Consider the following 21,161-nt stretch of genomic DNA (forward strand, 5'->3'; position numbering starts at 1 on the left):
AAGGCTCTGCTGAATCAAGGGGTCTCTCAACCCTATTTATCTGGGTAAAGTTCCTCAGAAATGAGGCAGCTCTAACTGGTGATTCAGCAATGACTGCAAAAGAAATGGGAAAGCACTATAGGACTCAACTGTATGAATGACAAATTAGCTCTTTAGAGCCAAAGTTAATGAAAACTTGTCTAAATTCTTCATATTTAGTATACTCAATAAGTAAAGAGCAAAAATGTGTTTATTATAGAACCAATATTTTAACTTCTATTTTGTTTTGGTCCACAGATTTCCTCTATCATTAGAAACAACAAAGACTTCTAATAGAAGAAAACCTGATTTTTTTTAAAAAAAAATAATGGCCCTGGCTGGTGTGGCTCAGTTGGCTGGGTATGGTCCTGTGCACCGTAAGACTGTCGGTTCAATTTCCAGTCAGGGCACATGCCCAGGTTTAGGGCTCGGTCCCCAGTAGGGAGCATGCAAGAGGCAGCCAACCAATCAATGCTTCGCTCCCACATCGATGTTCATTGTCTCTCTTTCTCCCCTCTCCCTTCCTCTCTAAAAATCAATAAAAAACCTTAAAAAAAGAAAAGTAATAATGGTTAACTGAATGAACACTGTGAAACTGACAAAAGAGAAAAGCTTTCTCTTATTAGACAAAGGTAAAGGCAGAAAGAAAACCATAATCCATCAGCAGTAATTTTTCTTTTTACTGTCATCAGCTTTTATTGCTGATATACAAAATAATTTATTTCCTAAGGATTTCTAAACACAATAGAATATCGAGGCTTCAGAAACTAACTTTTCTTGAGTTACAGTTTTCATCTAGCTCTCACCTATGAGCATTTATAATTACCAAGCATGTCTAAACCTTAGACACAGGTACTGGTTCTACTTTACAGGTAGGTAAGATTAAGAGAAAACAGGTTTAGTGTTCATGGTCATTAAAGTGGTGATAAATTCAACAATAATTAATAGTTGGTTTTATTTCTCTTCCTATTCTGAAGTCTAATAGTTTACATAAATAAGAAAAAACAAAATTATTAAAGACTGCTTTTTAAAGGGTCTTATTTGGACAGAAAATAGCCATTTAAAATTGAGCTTAAATATGCTATATGAGGTTTAGTTACTCACAAAAGAATAAGTACAAATAACTCTTGGGGATGCAATTACAGCTCCAGTTAATGTTTTTAAGCTTATTACTCTTTGGGTGGGGTTAAATAAAAGGAATATGGAAATAGTTGACTGGCTGGATAATTAAAGCTTACCCTCCAAAACCTGAAGGAGTATCATTCAGTTTTAAAAAGGAAAAAAATTCTGACATTTGCTACAACACAGATGAATCTTTAAAAGATTATGCTAAGTGAAATAAGCCAGACACAAAAGGGCAAATACTGTATGATTCCATTTATGAGGTACTTAGAGTAGTCAAGTTCATAGAGGCAGAAAGTAGAAAGGGTGGCTTCCAGGGACTGGGGGACAGGAGAATGGAAAGTTGATAAGGAACTAACAAAGACCTAGTCACAAAGTGAGGCTTATCACTTTATGTTCAGATTTCAGGGGGGCAGATATGTGACCAGATTCTACTACAGGCAGATCTACTAAGTACAAAATTCACAGTGAAAAAATCATTTTTCTACATATTCTCACTGTAGCCAGAAGAACCTTGGCCCAGTGTATTTCGATTTTTTAAATATGGAAGCTTCACATATTTGCGTGTCATCCTTGCACAGGGGCCATGCTAATCTTCTCTGTATTGTTCCAATATTTGTATATGTGCTGCTGAAGTGAGCACAGCCCAGAGTACTTTTAGTATAAATTCCAAAGAGCCTGGGCCCACAGAGTCACTGCATTCTTAGCAATCTCTTAAGACTCAGAAAACCTGCTATTCAAGTAACTCAAAGCAAAAAGCATCCAACACGCATGCTCCGTGAAAGTAATTAGCAGACATAACATGTCTGCCTAAGGAACAAGACACCCTTCTGTGCGGCAGCACAGCCTTTAGCACGTCCATGGGATGCCTTACTCGAGGGACAAACTAAGGAGAAAACTAAACTGGTCAGTTATAACAATGAGATTTTCTCATTCCCTTAACTGAACACAGTATGCAAAATCAGATGTATTTCTTGTATGAACAACTAAAATGTTTCAAAAGGCTTAAACCAAGAAAGCACACATATCAAGTAAAAACGTATTTTTATTCCAAACCATTACATACAACTACTGTAGCCTTTACCAAACCCACAAGTAAATTTGAACTTTGGGTTTTGCCTTTTTCCAATTTAACTTTAGTGCTAATTCATCTCCTTCCTATCCAGAATTTTTAAAAAGTTTGCCATTTTCCGCTTCTGAACTCTCCATTAAGGAAGTGTCAGAACCAAGAGGTTATAAGGGCACCTGACTCCCTACAAGTCTAAAGCCATCTACTATTTAGTGAACTTATTTATTTATAAATGACTCCAAATTACTAAGAAACTCCAGTCTAAAATCCTTCTGCTTAACTCTTTTGCAGTTGCTTCCAGAGGAAACAAACACAAAGCTACAATAAATGGCTCTACCTACCATATGACACAGAACAGTCACAAGGCTAGTTTGACCATCCAGTCACCACTGAAAGTAACATTCAAGCCTTGGCCGGTTTTGCTCAGTGGTTAGAGCATCACCACCCACATCCAAGAGTAACGGGTTTGATTCCTGGTCAAGGGCATGTATCTGACTTGCGGGTTTGCTCCCTGTCCCCCAACCCCAGCCAGGGTGCCCGGAGGAGGCAACCAGTCCATGTAAGAGACAAACATCAATGTTTCTCCCTCTCTCTCTCTACCCCCTCCCACCCTTCCACTCTTTCTGAAAAAGCAATGAAAAAAATATCCTCAGGTGAGAATTAACAAAAAACAACAAAAACTATCTTTGCTGATGATTTAAAAAACAAACAAAAACCCCACCATCCCTTGTTCAGGATCACACTAACAATTCAAGGTTTATTTAAAGTTAATGTCATTAAGAAAAACTAGAAGGGTTATTAGCTAAGCCAAACTTTATTGAGCTATGTGTAATGTTTTCCCACCTGATTCTAAGAATATATTTTATTACCCTCACCTTAGTGTGTGTGTGTGTGTGTGTGTGTATATTTTTTTAAATATATCTTTATTGATTTCAGAGAGAGGAAAGGAGAAGGACAGAGACAGAAACATCAATGATGAGAGGGTCACTGATCGGCTGCAGCCCGCAACCCGGGCATGTGCCCTGACTGGGAATCAAACCCCAATCGCCTGGATCCCAGGTCGACGCTCAGCCTCTGAGCCACGCCCGGCCGGGCACCTTAGTGTATATTTATTAGAAATACACACTCTTCTACACCAAGAGAAGTTTTTAGAGTATGACAGATTCTTAGGAGAAACCAACTCTTAATTTTAAAATACATTTCACTTACTATTTTGTCTACCTGGAAAAAGGAAGTTCACTTATCACACAAAGTGATTTTAGGAAGATGTTCTATAGAGGTGACTTTATATTACTGCCAGCAGCAAACTCTAATAGCATATAATTTAATGGATGACTAATAATTTAAGTAAATAAATTACTAGATGGTGTTCTTTCCATTTCTCACAGGAGAAGCAATCACAAAACTAACCTTTATAAATAAAGGCAATCACTCAGTTTGTACTCTAAGACACAGATTTAAAATTTAAAAAATTAAGAGGAGGGTGCCTGTAATAAAATTCTGGCTGATTCTGAGCTTCAGAAAAGACCACATGTTCCTTTCTCTCTGTGTATAGATGATCCCTTGCTCAGGGTAAAGTGAAATTATACCAGGGCTTCTGACAATGACCACAGAAAGCCTCCAAGTGAAAACAACCCAAGAAGGATAAAAGAGGACATCATCACCCAAACTGCCGCATAAACTTTCACCATAAGTAAAACATAGAGGTTTCAACCTCATACCAGAAGTTCAAAACATAAGCAAGGCTATGGAAATTTACATTTTCTGTATTACCCTGGCATCCAGAAAGACAAAAAATAAATATACTATTTTATTTGTGGCTTTAACATTTCTTAGTGATTTCTGGATGTTCTCTGATCAGGTATTAGGCCATGTTTAATCCTTAACTCCTTTATTTCTTATTTTTCAAAGAGGGTCTGCGGAAGAGGCTCATTATGCACAAAGTAGTCATGACACTAAAAATTTGTAATTGAAGATAGAATAGTTTGGGGGGTTTTTGTTTGTTTTTTTAAAGTTGTTTATTTTATTATTATTGGTTTTTAATATATCTTTATTGATTTCAGAGAGAGGAAGGGGGGGAGAGAGAGAGAGATAGAAACATCAATGATGAGAGTCACTGATCGGCTGCCTCCTGCACACCCCCGACTGGGGATCGAGCCCGCAACCTGGGCATGTGCCCTGATGACTGGGAATTGAACCTCAATCTCCTGGATCCTAGGTTGATGCTCAACAGCTGAGCCACACCCAGCTGGGCTGTTTGTTTTTAAGTCTGCTTCCAAGTCAAACAAATGCAATTTGGCATAGCATTTTTAATTTAAAAAATTGTTATTTAGGATTTTAACTTGAATTACTTTTTGTTAATTTTTAAAGCAACATTTTAAAAAGTTACATCAAGATTAAATTAGCCCTGGCCCGTGTGTCTCAGCTGGTTAGAATGTCGTCCCATAAACCAAAATGTGGCTGGTTCCATTCCCAGGATGCATACCCAGGTTAAGGGTTCAATCCTGGTCCAGGCGCGTGCAGGAGGCAACCAATCAATATTTCTCTCTCTCTCTCCTCCCCCCTCCTCTAAAATAAATTTTTTAAATTTTTATTTAAAAAAAAAAAGGTTAAGCCCAGCCAGTGTGGCTCAGTGGTTGAGCATCAACCTAGGAACCAGGTGGTCATGGTTTGATTTCAAGTCAGGACACATGCCTGGGCTACCTGCTTGATCCCCAGTAGGGGGCGAGCAGGAGGCAGCTGATCAATGACTCTCATCACTGTTGTTTCTACCTCTCTCTCTTCCTCTCTCTGAAATCAATAAACTTTTTTTTTTAAAAAAACTAAATTAAAATTCACAAGATAACAGGTCACAAGTTTGCTTTAAATCTATTTTCATTCCTTCCACCAATCAACCAAACCAAATAAACCCACCACAACGAAAGAAAGAAGAAGAGAGAGAGAGAGAGAGAGAGAGAGAGAGAGAGAGAAAGAGGAAGGAAGGGAGGGAGGGAGGGAGGGAGGGAGGGAGGGAGGGAGGGAGGGAGGGAGGAAGGAAGGAAGGAAGGAAGGAAGGAAGGAAGGAAGGAAGGAAGGAAGGAAGGAAGGAAGGAAGGAAGGAAGGAAGGAAGGAAGGAAGGAAGGAAGGAAGGAAAGGGGTAAGAGACAGTTCTTTTTCCTGTTTTCTTTTTCTTAACCCTCACCCAAGGATATTTTTTCCAGTGCTTTTCAGAGAGAGTAGAAGGAGAGAGAGAAACACTGATGTGAGAGAGACACATCTATTGGTTGCCTCCCACAGGAGTCCCCACCAGGGCCGGGACCGAGCCTATAAAGGTATGGAATCGAACCCGGGACCCTTCAGTCCAAGGTCAGACACTCTAACCACTAAGCCAAACCGGCCAGAGCCAAGAGACAGTTCTTCACTTCAGACTAACTTAACTAAAAGCAAAGTTCCTGGGGAACTTTGGTAATTAATTAATAAAATAACATTTTAGTCAAATTCTGTATCACCAAATGTAGACCATGTCGTGATATACCCAAACAGTGGTATGGCTGAAGCTGTTTTTCAAGCCTTAGGTACCAAAAGGCCGAAGATAAAAAGTTACAGTTAAAGCAAGGGACTAAAATGGACAGACGTATTGAAAGTGATGAGAATTCACACCAGCTTCTAGCCTTCAGCTCCCTGCTGTGTCTGAGATGCCTCCTCCCTAGGAACAAACCTGGGTTAACTGGCAGCCACTTCCAGCTGCTCCTCCCTGCAGGCTGCCCAGTCACAGCGCAGAAGCTGAAGCCGGGCAGAAACTCTGGCAGAATAAGGAAGCCTCTGGGAGGTGGCAAGGAGCCAACTCAAACTGGATGAATCCAGTTTAGGCTGGTTTGAGTCACAAACAAGCAGTTCCTAGCTTTCCCCACAATATTTAGACACATTGGCTGCCCAGGCAGCACACAATGAACTCTCCTCATTTGCTCTCAGAGCTAAATCTACCTTGATCTCATTTCCCTAGCAGGAGAGGATCTTAAATGAAAGCAGGGTTCCTAATATAGAGCAACTATGGGTGAGCCCAATGCTTGTTTCCAAAAAACTGGCTGCCTGTTCCCTATAACCCTAACATTGACACCTATACCTCTAGAAAGCCTTACTGAAGCGCTATACTTGACAAGAAGGGAAAACCAGAAAGGAAACTGATCTATTTATAGATCTCCGTAATAGAAGTTAAACCCACCAGAGCAATTAGAAACAAACACTTCCATTTTCCATATTTAGAACAAAACGGCTTATCTGGCTAATATGACCCTAAAAGGGAGAAGGTTGTGTATAGCTTATTGCCCAATAACAAACCATACAGCAGCCTAGAAAGAAATGTGTTTTCAAAAATGTAGGCTCTGCAAGTGATCGCTGCAGTTTGCCTGCTACTGATGGAAATGGAAAGAATATTAATAAAATGTAAAATATACACATTTTTGTAACTGGTATACTTCTCTCCAAAGCACACACTGTTAAAGAGTTATTCCATGCTCCTAAACAGGCCAAAACTGCATTAAGGAGGGGATGAGCAAATGCTTATTTGGGGGGACAGTAATAGGTATTTAATAAGGCAGCTACTCAAAGGGAGGTAAGACTTAATGTGCATTTTTTGTTGTTAACCCTCACCTGAGGATATTTTTTCCATTGATTTTTGAGAAAGAGTGGGAGGGAGGAGAGAGGGAAAGAAAGAAACATCAATATGAGAGAGTAACACCGATTGGTTGCCTTCCACACATGCCCCCAACCGAGGCCGGGGATTGAACCTGCACAACCCAGGTACATGCCCTTGACCGAAAATCGAACCCAAGACCCTTTGGTCCAGGCGCCTACACTCTGGCCATTGAGCCAAACTTGTCAGAGCTTAATGTGCATTTTAAGTCTAATTTTCTCCAGGATTGCAGACACAATGATATGTCTGCTGTTCTCTTTTTTCCACCAGCCCTTCTCCCTTCAAGTAGGTAACTTTTTAAAGAACTTAGACACCAATATTTCAAAGAGAGAAAACAGTTAATCACATAATCAATAAAACCACTAGATGGCTTTCACTGAATTCCATCACAAATAAGAGTTGTAAACGTCAAGATAAAAACTTCATTTAGTAGCCGGAAAGGTCCAGAACAATGAATACATTTTACTCATAACGCTGATTTTCAGCAAGACATTCTCAATTTTGAAATCTCAGATAATTTTAACTATCTAAAAAAGTAAAAGTGAGGCAGGACAAAAATTTAATAAAACAGGCAAAGAATGGTTGTAAAAATCAAAAACTAAATCAGCTATTTAAAGCAATATATGGTATTTTACTTAGGTTTAAAATAGGAGTGCAAATGTTTTCATTTTAAATGAAAATAAGGAGCAAAAGATAAAGTAAGAAACAGCCCTCCTAAGAATATTTATTATCCTTAACTTTGGTTTCTTAAAGGCTTAGATAAATCTTTACTGTTTCTCCTTGAAAGTCCTCTGAATACTCCCAGAACAGACTTCACTTGTTATCCCCCCAAAACCAATAAACATCTAATCATTGATTCTCACATTTTAGTTTGCCTAATTTATGTTTCAACAGTCTCTGAACACAGATATCTTCTCTTTACACACTCAGAGTACCAAAAAATCCCATTTCAATTTAAGTGATTCATCTCAAATGACAAGAATAAACAGAGTAGCAAAGAGGAGAAAGGTTGGTATCATGTAATAAAACCAATTTAATTAATTTCTACTCTCACTTCAATCCTATGCAACTACAAACAGAAGAGCCAAGGGGGGGGAGGGGGTGTCATGGTTTCTAATCACCAATTTCCCATATGTGGTTTATTATCATTTATAAAATTTTTTTCTAAGACTAAAAAGCATTATTTTGGTCATAGTGACTTTCTTCTGATAAAAAAATAAAATACAAACCATTTTGTCCTCACAAAATATACCTGAGAACAAGGAAGCATAGTGCAACAAAATATGATCTCCAATTGAATCCAGAAATTACCTACCTACTCATTATTATAGATAAGATCGCTGATGATAAAATTTAGACCAATGTGTTTTTATGATTAAACATTGTTAATAATCGTGAAAAACTGCTAATTATTAATTACTTTAACATTTTAAGAAACTAACTTTTTACTTCACATATGTATTTAAACTGTTGCCATATGTGACAGTTTCAACAGGAAGTTGTTTAGCCAGTTAATAAAAATTCCTTCCTTCAGTCAACATTCTAGATAAGCACACTTGTAAAATAAGAGAAAAAAAGTACACAGTCAATGTCGCTTTGATACACACCATGGCACCATCTCCAGTGGTTTCCCTCTCACCTTTTCAGCCTCATCATATTTTTCACAAGGCTGCAAGATGACAGCAATTTTGAAAAATTTCCTACATGAACCCGAAAGGGAATTCTCTCTCATAACTAAAATAAACAAACTGCAAAAGTTCTCTATCAAATCACAGACAAAGAACGTTTTAATAAAATTCCCCTTCTGGGAAACTATAATCTATAACATATAGATTATTCACAAAATGATTAGCAGAACTGGTCTTTATAAAAAATAAAATTTAAAAAAATTGCGTATTAGCCCAGCCAGTGTGGCTGTGGTTGAGCGTCAGCCCCACACACCAAGAGGTCACCAGTTCGACTCCCAGCCAGGACACATGCCTGGGTTTTGAGCTCAGTCCCCAGCAGGGGGAGTGCAGGAGGCAGCCAATCCATGCTAATGCTTCTCTCTCATGGATTTTTCTCTCTCTTCTCCCTCTCCCTTCCTCTCTCTCTAAAAAAAAACTTTTTAAATGCTTGTTAGATTAGAGACTTTCATGCTAACACTTTATTGATTAAAAGGTTCATATTCCTTTTAACTGTATCTGCTGTAAAAATCCAGAATCTGCCCGGCAGGGCATGGCTCAGCAGTTGAGCATTGACCTAGGATCCAGACAATTGGGGTTCGATTCCCGGTCAGTCAGGGCACATGCCCGGGTTGCAGACTCCATCCCCAGTCAGGGGGCGTGCAGGAGGCAGCCGATCAATGACTCTCTCATCACTGATGTTTCTATCTCTCTCTCTTTCCCTCTCCTTTCCTCTCTCTGAAATCAATAGATATATATATATTTTTTTAAAAATCCAGAATCTGTTCAATGTTGTTGTTGTTGTTTTTCAATGTTCTAATTACTATTTATAATTCAGGCAAAATAATCTTAAAATTTCTAACATTAGTAAAAATGAATAGGGTTGTACACAACTATTGATATAATTTACTCAAAACATGAACCAGTATCATCTCAATAAATTTAGTAAATAAATAAATAAATGAAATATACAGCCCTTGCCAGGTAGCTCAGTTGGTTAGAACATCACCCTGATACACCAAGGTCGCTGGTCACCCTGGTCAGGGCACATACAAGAAACAACCAATGAGTGAATGGGTGGGTGAAACAGCAAGTCAATGTTTCTCTTTCTTTCTCTCTCTCTCTCAAATCATAAAAAAAAAAAAAAAAATACTTTGAGATAATAGGAAAGTTTATAAACTAATTTAATTCCAACAAATTCTTCAATTCTTTTGGCCTGTTTTTGTGGTTTTTTTAAAACTATATCTTTATTGATTTCAGAGAGAGAAAAGGAGAAGGAGAGAGAGAGATAGAAACATCAGTAATGACAGAGTCATTGATCGGCTGCAGCCCACAACCCGGGCATGTGCCCTGACCGGGAATCGAACCCTAATCTCCTGGATCCTAGGTCGATGCTCAACCGCTGAGCCACGCCCAGCTGGGCTTGGCCTGTATTAAAGAAAATTCTTACAACATAATGGAGGGAGGGGGTCCAATGATAGACCACTACAGTAATAAAGTACATGTAACTTCAACCAAGGGCTTTTAAAATAAATGCTTTTGTGAAATTTATGTATATAAATTTTTCTGTTGAAAGGAAACGTGACTCCCTAAATGACCATGACAGAGAAAGAGACATATAGCAGCATAGGGCTGCACACAGGAAAGTTTATACCATAAAGCCCCAGTTCTCACCAAATACTGCGAATAGTTTTGCAGAAACAGTAGGTGTATAATTTATAAGAACTTCGCAACTAGACTGCCATTAATCCCATGTTTACTCATCTGAAATGCACTGGTAGGATTCTAGTCACCAAAGCTGTTAACAATTAAGGGGGGTGGAGGGTGATTAATTTCCCATTTAGTCATGCAGACAGAATAGAAACTTATTTATACAGATAAAACCAAGCTATATTTTGTCTACTATAAGATGTAAATTTTAAACATTTTTAAAGGACTTAGAATGTCACAGTTTCACAATCATAAAGTTTTAAAGATTACAAAAGGAACTTATTACTTCCAAAAGGATACTGAACATTCTTAATCTACGTGACATCTCAAAATACTATACTTTTAAGTAAACATAATTATAGAGGAAATGAGGACATCTCATAAAAGGGAGGCTGAACCCAAGGATAATGGATATGCTCTGAACGCCAAAGAATGTTATTTCTGTGCACTTGCTTTAATCACTACATAATGACCAAATCTTTTAGCTATTTACATCAATTTTGCTTTATCCCTCATGTTAACTAAGAAGTATATCTCAGTATAACATGTACTCTTAGAAAGACAATATACTAGCTCTGCAGTGTGCAAAGGAAGACCTGGTCCTGTTGTTATAGAACAGTAATGTTAAAGTTCATTCTGGTTTTCATAAATCAACATAATAAAATTCTTAATACGTCTCTCCACTTGTCCCTAGTTAGGCACTCTCATGGTCCGAGTTTTCCTTCTCCAAACTACTGAAATAGCCTCCTAACCAGAATCTCTCTTTCCTATTCTAAGTCACCAGATGCCTTTTCTAAAACACAGATCTCAATAAGCTACCTCTCCCTTCTCAAAAATCCCTCAACGATTCATCTCTGCATAAAAAATAAAACCCATAATCATTAGTATGGTGAAGTCATTCTAAATTATCTGCTATTCTCAAAACATTCTTCCACCCACTTGTATCTCTTCAAGTTGTTCCTTCTACCCATCATGTTCCCATGTCTAGCCTAAAACTCCTCTTTTTGCTAAAGTCGTACATATGCTTCATAGCCCTAAATCACAAAAATTTCCAGATCTAAGTATGAATCAGGCAGCTGAAAGAAAAGGAAATATCCTCTATGACTGTACTCTAGTCTCCATGCAGATTTTCTAAGCTCATTCTGCCTCTGCCTTCATGGCAGTTATCTTTCTGGCTGTAAATATTCTCTTGATTATGTAAACAGGACATATTCAATTCATATCACCTCTGGGTTCAAACTTTTGCGCCTGGAATGCTAAGGGCCAAATCCCAAAGTGCTGTAACTTCCCCACCCAAGCACAATGCCATCCTGAATGCCTGCAGCATGTTTCTCCTCTAACTTCAACCCCTCCACAAGTGGTTGGCTTTTCAGTTAAGTTTTGAGCCAATGGAATGCAATGGCATCCCTTTAATGAGGTATAACTGGGGGAAATTACTAAAACTTAACTATCTTAGACAATTCTATGTAGGAGAAAATGGAGCATAACAAGGCTTTATAATCAGTTTATAGAGTTTGTCAATCATTTATCTCGACAATATACCAAATGAAATCAAAAGAAGTTAAGGATTCTCACCCATGTCACAGAGCTACAAGTTAGAGCCAGAACCTAACTCTCCTGATTTCCTAAACTAAGTGCTTGCTTCCTTGTAACATGCTACACCTTTCAAAATGCTTTAATTATATCTAGATAGATGTATAAAATGTTTCCATTTACTATTTTGAATCAGAACACTTAGGAGGCCTAAAAGGAGCCATTACTCACTTTTCTTAAATTTATTCTAAGCAGGCAATACTAAAAGAAAAATAACTAATCTGAGCATTTTAATCAGGTCAAGTAATTTGTATCCTATAAATTTAAATACACACCATCTAAATTTAAAACTAGGGCCTCTAGCGTGGCTCAGCGGTTGAGCATCGACCTAGGATCCAGGAGATCGGGGTTCGATTCCCGGTCAGGGCACATGCCTGGGTTGTGGGCTAGGCAGCCGGTCCATGACTCTCCCATCATTGATGTTTCTATCTCTCTCCCCCCTCTCCTTTCCTCTCTCTGAAATCAATAAAGATATATTTAAAAAAAAAACAAAAACAAAAAAAAACCACACACAAAAACAACTAGGGCTTCTAGCCAGTTTGGCTCCATGAGTATCGGCCTACAGACTGAAGGCTCCCAGGTTCTATTCCAGCCAAGGGCATGTACCTCGATGCAGGCTCGATCCCTGGCCCCGGTGGGGGGGTATGTGGGAGGTAACCAACAGATGTGTCTCCCTCACATCGATGTGTGTGTCTCTCTCCCCCCACTCTCTGAAAAGCAATGGAAAAAATATACTCTGGTGAGGATAAAAAAAAAAAGCAAAAAAACCTGGGATATCCAGGATTAACAGGTGGGATAACAGTAACTGGAAATGGGAAATGCTCAGACTATCAGCGTTTGAGGTAGTAATAATAATAGCTATCAGTTATTAAGGACTTTATTTAACATATCTGGGTATCAAGCTTAGCACTTTACATACTTGTTTTTCATTTTGATCTTCAACAGTAACTTTATAAATCATGGTCTTAAAAAAGATGAGAAAGATGAGGCGTAGACAGCTGAAATAACTCGTCCAAGATTATAAAAGTAGTAAACTATACCATCTACCCAGACCTGTGATTTCAAAACCCAAATACCTAACCCTCTAAGCTATTTCCTGTTAAGACTGCCTATATTATTTTCATCTTTAAAATAAAATGCCTTTGTAAAAAAAAATCCCAACTAATGAAATCAGCTTACTCTGCCTATGATCAGCCACCTTACAATCTGCATTTAAAGAGCTTTTCTACTTGAGTTTATAAATTAGCTACCACTCTATGTTAAAATTAGTTAAAATGTGTTCTTAAATTTAGTCATTAATAAAAAATGTGCCAACAACATTACTTCACCAATACACCTTTAACAAAACAGTCTTTACAAATTTTGAACCAGAACAACAGAAATAAGTTAGTATTATAAGCCTAGGAAATTAAAAACTTAGAACAAATACCACATTTTCAGTGGCACAAGATATGCTTCACATAGGTAAAGATGCCACTTTTCTTCCTTTTTGGCAATTTTAATATTGAACATCTGGAGGGTGAAACAGTATTTGCGAATCATCACTTAGCTTCAGGTACTTCACAGAACGCTTAATTCAATGGCCACAGACTGGTCGGTTTCTTCACTCACGATATACATGATCCAAGATTACTCTCTTTTAAAAATATTACTATTCTAAAAGTCATTACCCACTGATCATCGAGAATTTGTGACAATTTATTCAACAGCTTATCTGTTGTAACAAAAGGCTGTTAACCTACCTGTCACTGCTGGTACTGCTGCTGCTGCTGATTGAATCGCTACTGGAGGATCTACTCCTAGAGCCGCTGCCGCTGGGGGACCGAGTGAGTCTAGACGCTTGGCTAGCCAGCCTCTGCGGAGACTGATTTCTAGACTGGGACGAATGTGGTGACCGACTCCTGCTGTGCTGGTAATTCCGCTCTGGCCTTCTGCCTCGTACCTCCCGGGTAACATCATCCCTGTAGATATCCCTGTGTACCACACTGGGCAGTGTAAACTGCTCCCGCGCCCTAGGTTCGTATCGGGGGTCATGAGCATCAAAACGGTTTGGACTTCGACTCCGAGAAGAGTAATAGAGCCCGTGCTGTAAAGTCCGTTCGCGAGGATCTCTATAGTAATCCTGATCGTAATGTCTCGTCCGATCAAATCCTCCCGTCCCCCGTTCATGGTGTCCATAGGCACTATGTTCATAAGCACGCTCCCTGTTATCTGAAGCCCTGCATTTTAGGAGGGGGAAAAATATTTAATCAATCAGAAAGGGGCAAGCAAAACTAAAAGCAAGTCATGCAAACATTCACTTCAGCATTGTCTGTCTTTGCAACTGGCCATTTTCTAAAGAGCATTAACCTACTTAGTAAGCAAACACTAACAGGCTTAACATTTTACTTGACTCCAAAACTTATTTTCACAGCTGAGCAATCATTGTTTTAATTGTATATTGGGCTTTCATGACTAGTGTTCTGCAAGTCAGTTACTCTTCTGAATAGGGATTTTCTGGCTTATATACAGAAATATACATATGCCCTCTCCTTTACATTTTAAGTTTAATGGAACAAGAACAGAGTATCATTTTAATATGAAAGTCTTCTACACTTTCATCTCATTAAAATACATGCCAAACTTTCATATACTTTGCAAATTTATTTTAGGCAAAATTTCCACAATACATTTTTCACATAGCCATGAAAGCCCTATTGTGATGTATGTCCCAGCTGTAGGAGGGCATTTTCAAAGAAGTCCAGAAGAAAACTTTTAAGTGTAACTTCTTCTCATTAACTTTTGACTTCTTAGGTAATTATAAAAATGACAAAATTATGTAAACTGCTGTGCCCAATCACATTTAATAATAAAAATGGAATCTTAAAAAGAAAAACAAACAATAAAACCACTTAGGATATCAAAGTCCTGGGTCGCCACTTGCTGTTCTATGGTAAATTTAACTAAATAAAGGATATGGGTTATTTTACCTCTTTGTGCTATCAAATGCCACGTAATTTTTAGAATGCCTATTCCATGATTCAGCTTAACATATATACTTAATGTGTACAGGAAATACGTTCATTTAGGTTTTATCTACACTCAAGCTGCCTATGATGAAATTAGGCAACTTTGAGAACAGTTAAGATTAAGGTTGCTATTTGCAATGGTTTAACTTAAAAAAAAATTTCCATAGGACGTATCTGCCAACCTAAGAGTACAAAAATCGTTGCATGTACAATTATACACATGCAATTAAGTGTTAGTATTTAAAACTAAGTCTAATCCTACAAAAAAAATCTTAAATTCCCTACTTTGATAGGAAACCAGAACTCATTTCCTGAGTCCCTAAAAAGACCATTTCACTTAAATTTCCACTTAAGGTTGAGTTTCTTCTCAACATTATCTTTGGAATTATCTTCTATCAAAGGAGATTAAGGAATCATGAAAGACATAGAGGAATCAGAATCTCTCCAATGAAGAATATCTTGCAAAAATCTTATAATACCATGTCCCCAATACATGCCTAGATTCCAAATCTCTCCACTAATCTTCACTCTCACCCATATCACTTAGTAGCAAACATACCTTCCTATGCTGTTTTTGGTTTTTGCAGCTATGATGAAATGACAAAAAATTCAGTAATAACATCTTTCCTACTTAAATGTATTAAATGACTTTCTCCTTTTTTATTCACTACATTTCTGGAACTTGAATAGATATTTCAAAGTCTAACAAATGAGGATTTTCTTTGAGACTTAGAAAATTTCGTAAATCTATTAGCACCCTATCAAATATTAATCAGTGAAAGCAGTTATTAATGATCTAACAAGCAATAGCCAATAGCTCTAGGAGAATTCCTGCTACAGCTGGTATTTTATAACTATGCAAAGTTCTTATCCATTAGGAAGATACAGAAGGCAGGCACAAGAACTAGCAGAGCTGAAATCTAATAGCTATTCTCTGATTCATCTATTAGTACTAAGTACTTCTAGAGTTAGTGGGGAGGAAAAGAGAGAGTTTGACTTGGGTTAGGAGAGGGGCTAATATACACAGGTCAGGACATACCAACCTTTTCCAAGTGTGGAAACACGACCTATAATCCCAATTAAATCTAGGGAGAGAATTGTGAACATAACTTCCCCAATTTTGGCCCCTCTTATGGGGGTAATCCACCTTCTTAATGGGCAAGGGTGTCAAATGATATTTAGATGAACCACAAGAAAAAAAAAATCTTAGTGATCAGATAAAATAATTCCACCGGAAGCAAGTAGTCCCAGACAGACTGTAACTCTCAAACCCCCAGACTTCTTTCTTGAGATAGCAGACAATTATAAATTGATCCACATTCATAAAATTTCCACCCTAAGTATGAATCAGGCAGCTGACAGAGGAGGAAATATTCCCTATGATTCCACCACATGAGGAAGGCACAGCTGCTCGCCAACAGTTCACCGTTGTAGCCATCCAGCACAGTCAACTCTGATTGCTGTATCCACAACTGATGGTCACCATGTGTTCAAAGCTAAAGTACCTTTAACTGGGCAGCAACCTGCTTAAGAAAGGAGATAATAATCCTCTTCTCCTGGGCTAACGGAATCTTGAGTGCATGACATCCCATACATTCCAGAAATTAGAAAAGAATGGCTATATTCCAGGATTTAGGAAGGTCCATCATCTCAAACATTCCCCATCCCATCAAGCAGTATAATTCCAACATGGAAATTGTGTAGATCCAAATGGGAAGAGCAAACATTGCCTTCATTCTTCTTCCTCCAAGTACGCATTTCCAGGTTAAAGTATTGTTTGTAGAATCCAAGCGGCTGAATCATTATGATCTGCTAGGTTTTTTGGTGACAATCCAGTTCATTTGTACACTTTATGTAGTGAAAACTGAGCAGCAGATATTAACTTCTAAAAGAATCTGTAGGCTCTAATATTCCAGAAATATTCCATATAGTATAACCACAAAATCTGTAGCCAAATAGCTCCACAGGTAAAAGGGATATATCCAAGGAAGGCCTTAACATCATCCAAGAGAAGAAATAATTAATTTTAGAAGACAGGTAACTCCAAAAATGATGCTGCCATACAAAATCTTCCACCACTTTATATATCAGGAGTAGATATCCAACCAGCTGCAGGAAATATCCTCTACGATTCCATAAGACACCAGCCACTGAGATAGAAATCACTTCCGTTTCCAACCCAAAATAGGAAACATTGAGAATGCCCAAAACTTTAAATCCATCTGGGGCCCCTAAATATGAGTTTCTGTTTCTCACCATATCAAATACAAAATACCTGCCTACAGAAACCTTGGAACTTACCCATCAAGTCTCCGCTCATAACGTCCTTCTCGTGCATGAAGTGATGGTGGGGGGCCATAAGCAGGCCCTCCACCACCTCCTCTGAACCCAGAAACCTCTCTACTACGAGATGTTATGGAAACTGTATCATCCAATCCCCGAGCAGCACTTGGAATGGTGCCTGGTTCATTATAATCCGTGCGTAGGTCTCTATCTCCCATTTTGTTGACTGAGTTGTGAGCTTTCTGTGCACTTTTGATGTCCACAAAATCCACAAAGGCGGCCACTCCTCCTTCAGATCCCCTCTTAGGGAGAATTTTGACACTTTCCACGCGGCCATATCTGGAAAAAATACAGTCAACATTATTGTTGCGCATAAAAAATTTTCCAAAAATAGTTTTTCAAAATTTTCTTCTTGTTTTTAGATAATTTCCAGTAAGTATGTATGGGGAAGGGGTTACAAAGTGACATTTTAGATGCTTTTACACTCACATTTTTCTTCCTTAGGGCAAATATTTACACATTATTTTATTACTCTCATTTCTTAAATATAATATTTACTAAACTACCTTTTACCTTTCTCAAACACTTAGCTGAAATAAATCTCTCAGAAGTTTTAGGAAGTTGTACATTCTAAAATGGGATATTGAACCAAAGCTTGATCAAGGTAACTTAGAAATCTTAAAAAGATTTTTGTTAAAAACTGTAACTAAAAATAGCTATTCTACATATTTCATTTTAATTTAATTCATTAAGTGAAATAATCTTACTAAAAAATGAGACGATTTCAAATATTCCTTACTTGAAGGCAAAATAACACCAGATATTTTGTGTGTCCATTTACATATGACAGTCTAATTTTTTTAATGTCATTTTTTCCTATTTAATTTTCTTTTCAAGGGGGTTAAAAGAAAACTGCTAAAATTTATAATTTAGGTATTAATTAAAACTGTTTTTCATGTAAGTTAATAAATCTAAGAAAATCTTTTGATAAACCATATATTCTCATCTTTATTCCAAAAACCTGTTTACAAAAAAAAAAAAAAAAACCTGTTTACTATGTGCGTAAAGAAAAATTTTAGAGCACCTTTTGTATCTTGAAGCACATATATTATGTAAGAAATATCATTATTTGGAATTAAAAATTTATGAAAATTCTACAAGTTTCAGTAGGAGCGAATTATATTTTATGTACTTGCAATTTGGCCTTTTAGAAAGGCAGGCACAGCACTTTTAAATATAGTCCTCTTATTTGCTGACAATCAAAGATCGTAATTTTACACTGAAGAAGCTGACAACATTATCAGAAAGCAGAACTTTTCTTTTTATATCCTCTAGTAGAGTTTAAGTTATTACCTCTCACAGGGGAAACACAATCATAAAATCCATTTTCAAAAGGCAACTGAACTAGAAGGAACAAATTATTTGGGGTAAATGAATTGATGAAAGGATCTTTTTAACTTAGGGGGTAATGACAGAAATTGAAATCGTTCTTTCCATACAAACATTAAAAAATACCTTCCAATGTATCTGACAAAGGACTTGTATCTAGAATACAAGAAATCTTACAACTCAACCTATATATATATTTTTTTTACAGGAAAAACACTTCACCAAAGATGTACAGATGGCAGAAAAAGCACAGGAAAAGATATTCAAAATCTATTCGCTATTAGGGAAATGCAAGTCAAAACCAAGATGACATACCACTTCACACCCACTAGGATGGCTAGTATTTAAGAACACAAAGAAAAGAGCAAGTGTTGGCAAGGATGTGGAGAAATCTGAAACCTTGTGGATAGCTGGTGGAACTGTAAAATGGTACAGCCGCTGTGGAAAGGTTTGGCATTTTCTCAGAAAGTTAAGCATAGAATTACCATATGACCCAGCAACTCCAATCATAGGCATATACCCAAAAGGACAGAAAATTGGGGTTCCAACACATATGTGTAACACCATGCTCGTGGCAGCATTAGTCCCAATTGCCAAAAGGTGTAGACCCCAAGTGTCCATCAACAGATAAACAAAATGTGGTATGTACATACAACGGAATGTTATATTAAGACATAGAAATGAAGTTTTGATGCCTGCTACAAGATGAATAAACTTTGAAAACATCATACTAAATTTCAAAAAGCCAGACATAAAAGGACAGTTTATGATTTCACTTATATCTGGAATAGACAAATTCATAGAGACATTAAGTAGAATATAGGTTACCAGCGGCTGGGGTAGGGAGAAATGAGGAGTTACTGCTTAATGAGTACAGAACTTCTGTATGAGATGAAAACATTCTAGAAATAGGTATTAGTGATAGTTATATTAACACTGTGAATATACTTAATACCAATGAGTTACGCACTTAAAATCATTCCACTTTTGAAATCAGAGAGTTGGACCATAAATATATCCATTACAACCACTAAACTATCTGGAATAATGCAGTAACATTAACACTTATATTACCTTTTTATACAAAAATTTTTCATGAAGGAATTACTAATGTATAAATCAACTCATTATATTTAGACCAACAGACTGGTTTCCGCTCTGTGTCAGACCTTTATTTTATTTTCTATACCAGTGACTGGAAATACTTCAAATATGCTAAAACGCAGAATGAGATACTTAGATTGCAAAACTACCACAATTTGGACATAACCAAATAAGATGGTGGTATTTGTAATATGTCATATGTCTCAATACAACTGTTAAAATGTTAAAACCAAAAGTTAAACTTCAGTTTTAACTATAATCTGAAACAGCGATTTTCAACCTTTTTCATCTCGTGGCACATAAACTAATTACTAAAATTCTGCAACACATGAAAAACTGTATTTTTTTGCTGATGTGACAAAAAAATAAGGTATAATTTTGATTCATTCACACCAGACGGCTATTGTTGTGTTGGTGGTTGTCATTTTTTTATTTGATTATCTAAGAGAAAAGAGGTTAGCACCCCTAACTAAATAGTCAGGTTCTGTACGTTTTGAAAATTCTTGCACCCCAGCACACCAGGTGAAAATTGCTGATCTAAAATGACAAAGATAGCCCAGCTGGGCGTGGCTCAGCGGTTGAGCGTCGACCTAGGATCCAGGAGATTGGGGTTTGATTCCGGGTCAGGGCACATGCCCCAGTTGTGGGCTCGATCAATGACTCTATCATTGATGTTTCAGTCTCTCTCTCTCCCTCTTCTTTCCTCTCTCTGAAATCAATAAAGATATATATATTTTTTAATAATAATAGTAATAAAATAAAATGACAAAGATAATTTTAAAATTTAAATTGTTAGCATGACAATGATAAATTAAAAGTTAACAGTTTTGTCCAACCAGAGTGGCTCAGCGGATAAGCATCAACCTAGGATCCAGGAGATCGAGGTTGGATTCCCAGTCAGGGCATCTGTCAGGGTTGTGGGCTCTGTCCACAGTCGGGGGCGTGCAGGAGGCAGCCGATCAATGACTTTCTCATCATTGATGTTTCTCTCTCTCTCTCCCCCTCTCTCTGAAATCCATAAAAGATATATTAAAAAAAAAAAAATTCTATCCAAAGAAAAATATCAAAAATTGATATAAACCCAAGGAAAACAGGGGGAAATATAATGATAAGAAACTCTTACAACTCAACCATGAAAAAGACATAATGCAATTTAAAAATAAACAAAAGATATAAGTACACATTTCTCCAAAGATATATAAATGGCCAATTAGCATATGAAAATTTGCTAAACAACTTAGTCTTTAGGGAATTATGAACCAAAACCACAATGAGATACCACTAAAATCCACTAACATCCACGAGGATAGCTAAAATAAAAAAGGTAATAGCAAGTGATGATGGGGACACGGAAAAAACTTAAACCCTAATACAATGCTGGTGAGACTGAAAAGTGGTACAGCCACTAGAGAAAACAGTTTAGCAACCCCTCAAACTGTTCAACTTGGAATTACCATAGAACCTAGCAACTCCAACTCCTGGATATATTCCCAAGAGAACAAAAATGTACGTCTACATAAAAACAGGT

At 37.3% G+C, this 21,161-nt stretch overlaps 1 protein-coding gene and 1 non-coding gene across 2 annotated transcripts in view; both read right to left on the minus strand.

The window, feature by feature from the left end:
• Positions 1-21,161, minus strand: part of SPEN (spen family transcriptional repressor) — a 71,089-nt gene that overhangs the window by 34,351 nt on the left and 15,577 nt on the right. Inside the window, exons 2-3 of the mRNA XM_087820082.1 lie at positions 17,159-17,479; positions 13,592-14,068 (exon numbers count right to left, since the gene is read on the minus strand). Of these exons, the coding sequence (XP_087676208.1) occupies positions 13,592-14,068; positions 17,159-17,479 (798 nt within the window). The remainder of the gene's footprint in view (positions 1-13,591; positions 14,069-17,158; positions 17,480-21,161) is intronic.
• Positions 1,678-1,783, minus strand: LOC148092330 (U6 spliceosomal RNA). The gene has a single exon (XR_015715103.1). It is a non-coding gene; the product is annotated as a U6 spliceosomal RNA (small nuclear RNA).

The sequence above is a fragment of the Miniopterus natalensis genome, chromosome 9 (assembly GCF_054644295.1).
Source record: "Miniopterus natalensis isolate mMinNat1 chromosome 9, mMinNat1.hap1, whole genome shotgun sequence".
NCBI lineage: Eukaryota > Metazoa > Chordata > Mammalia > Chiroptera > Miniopteridae > Miniopterus > Miniopterus natalensis.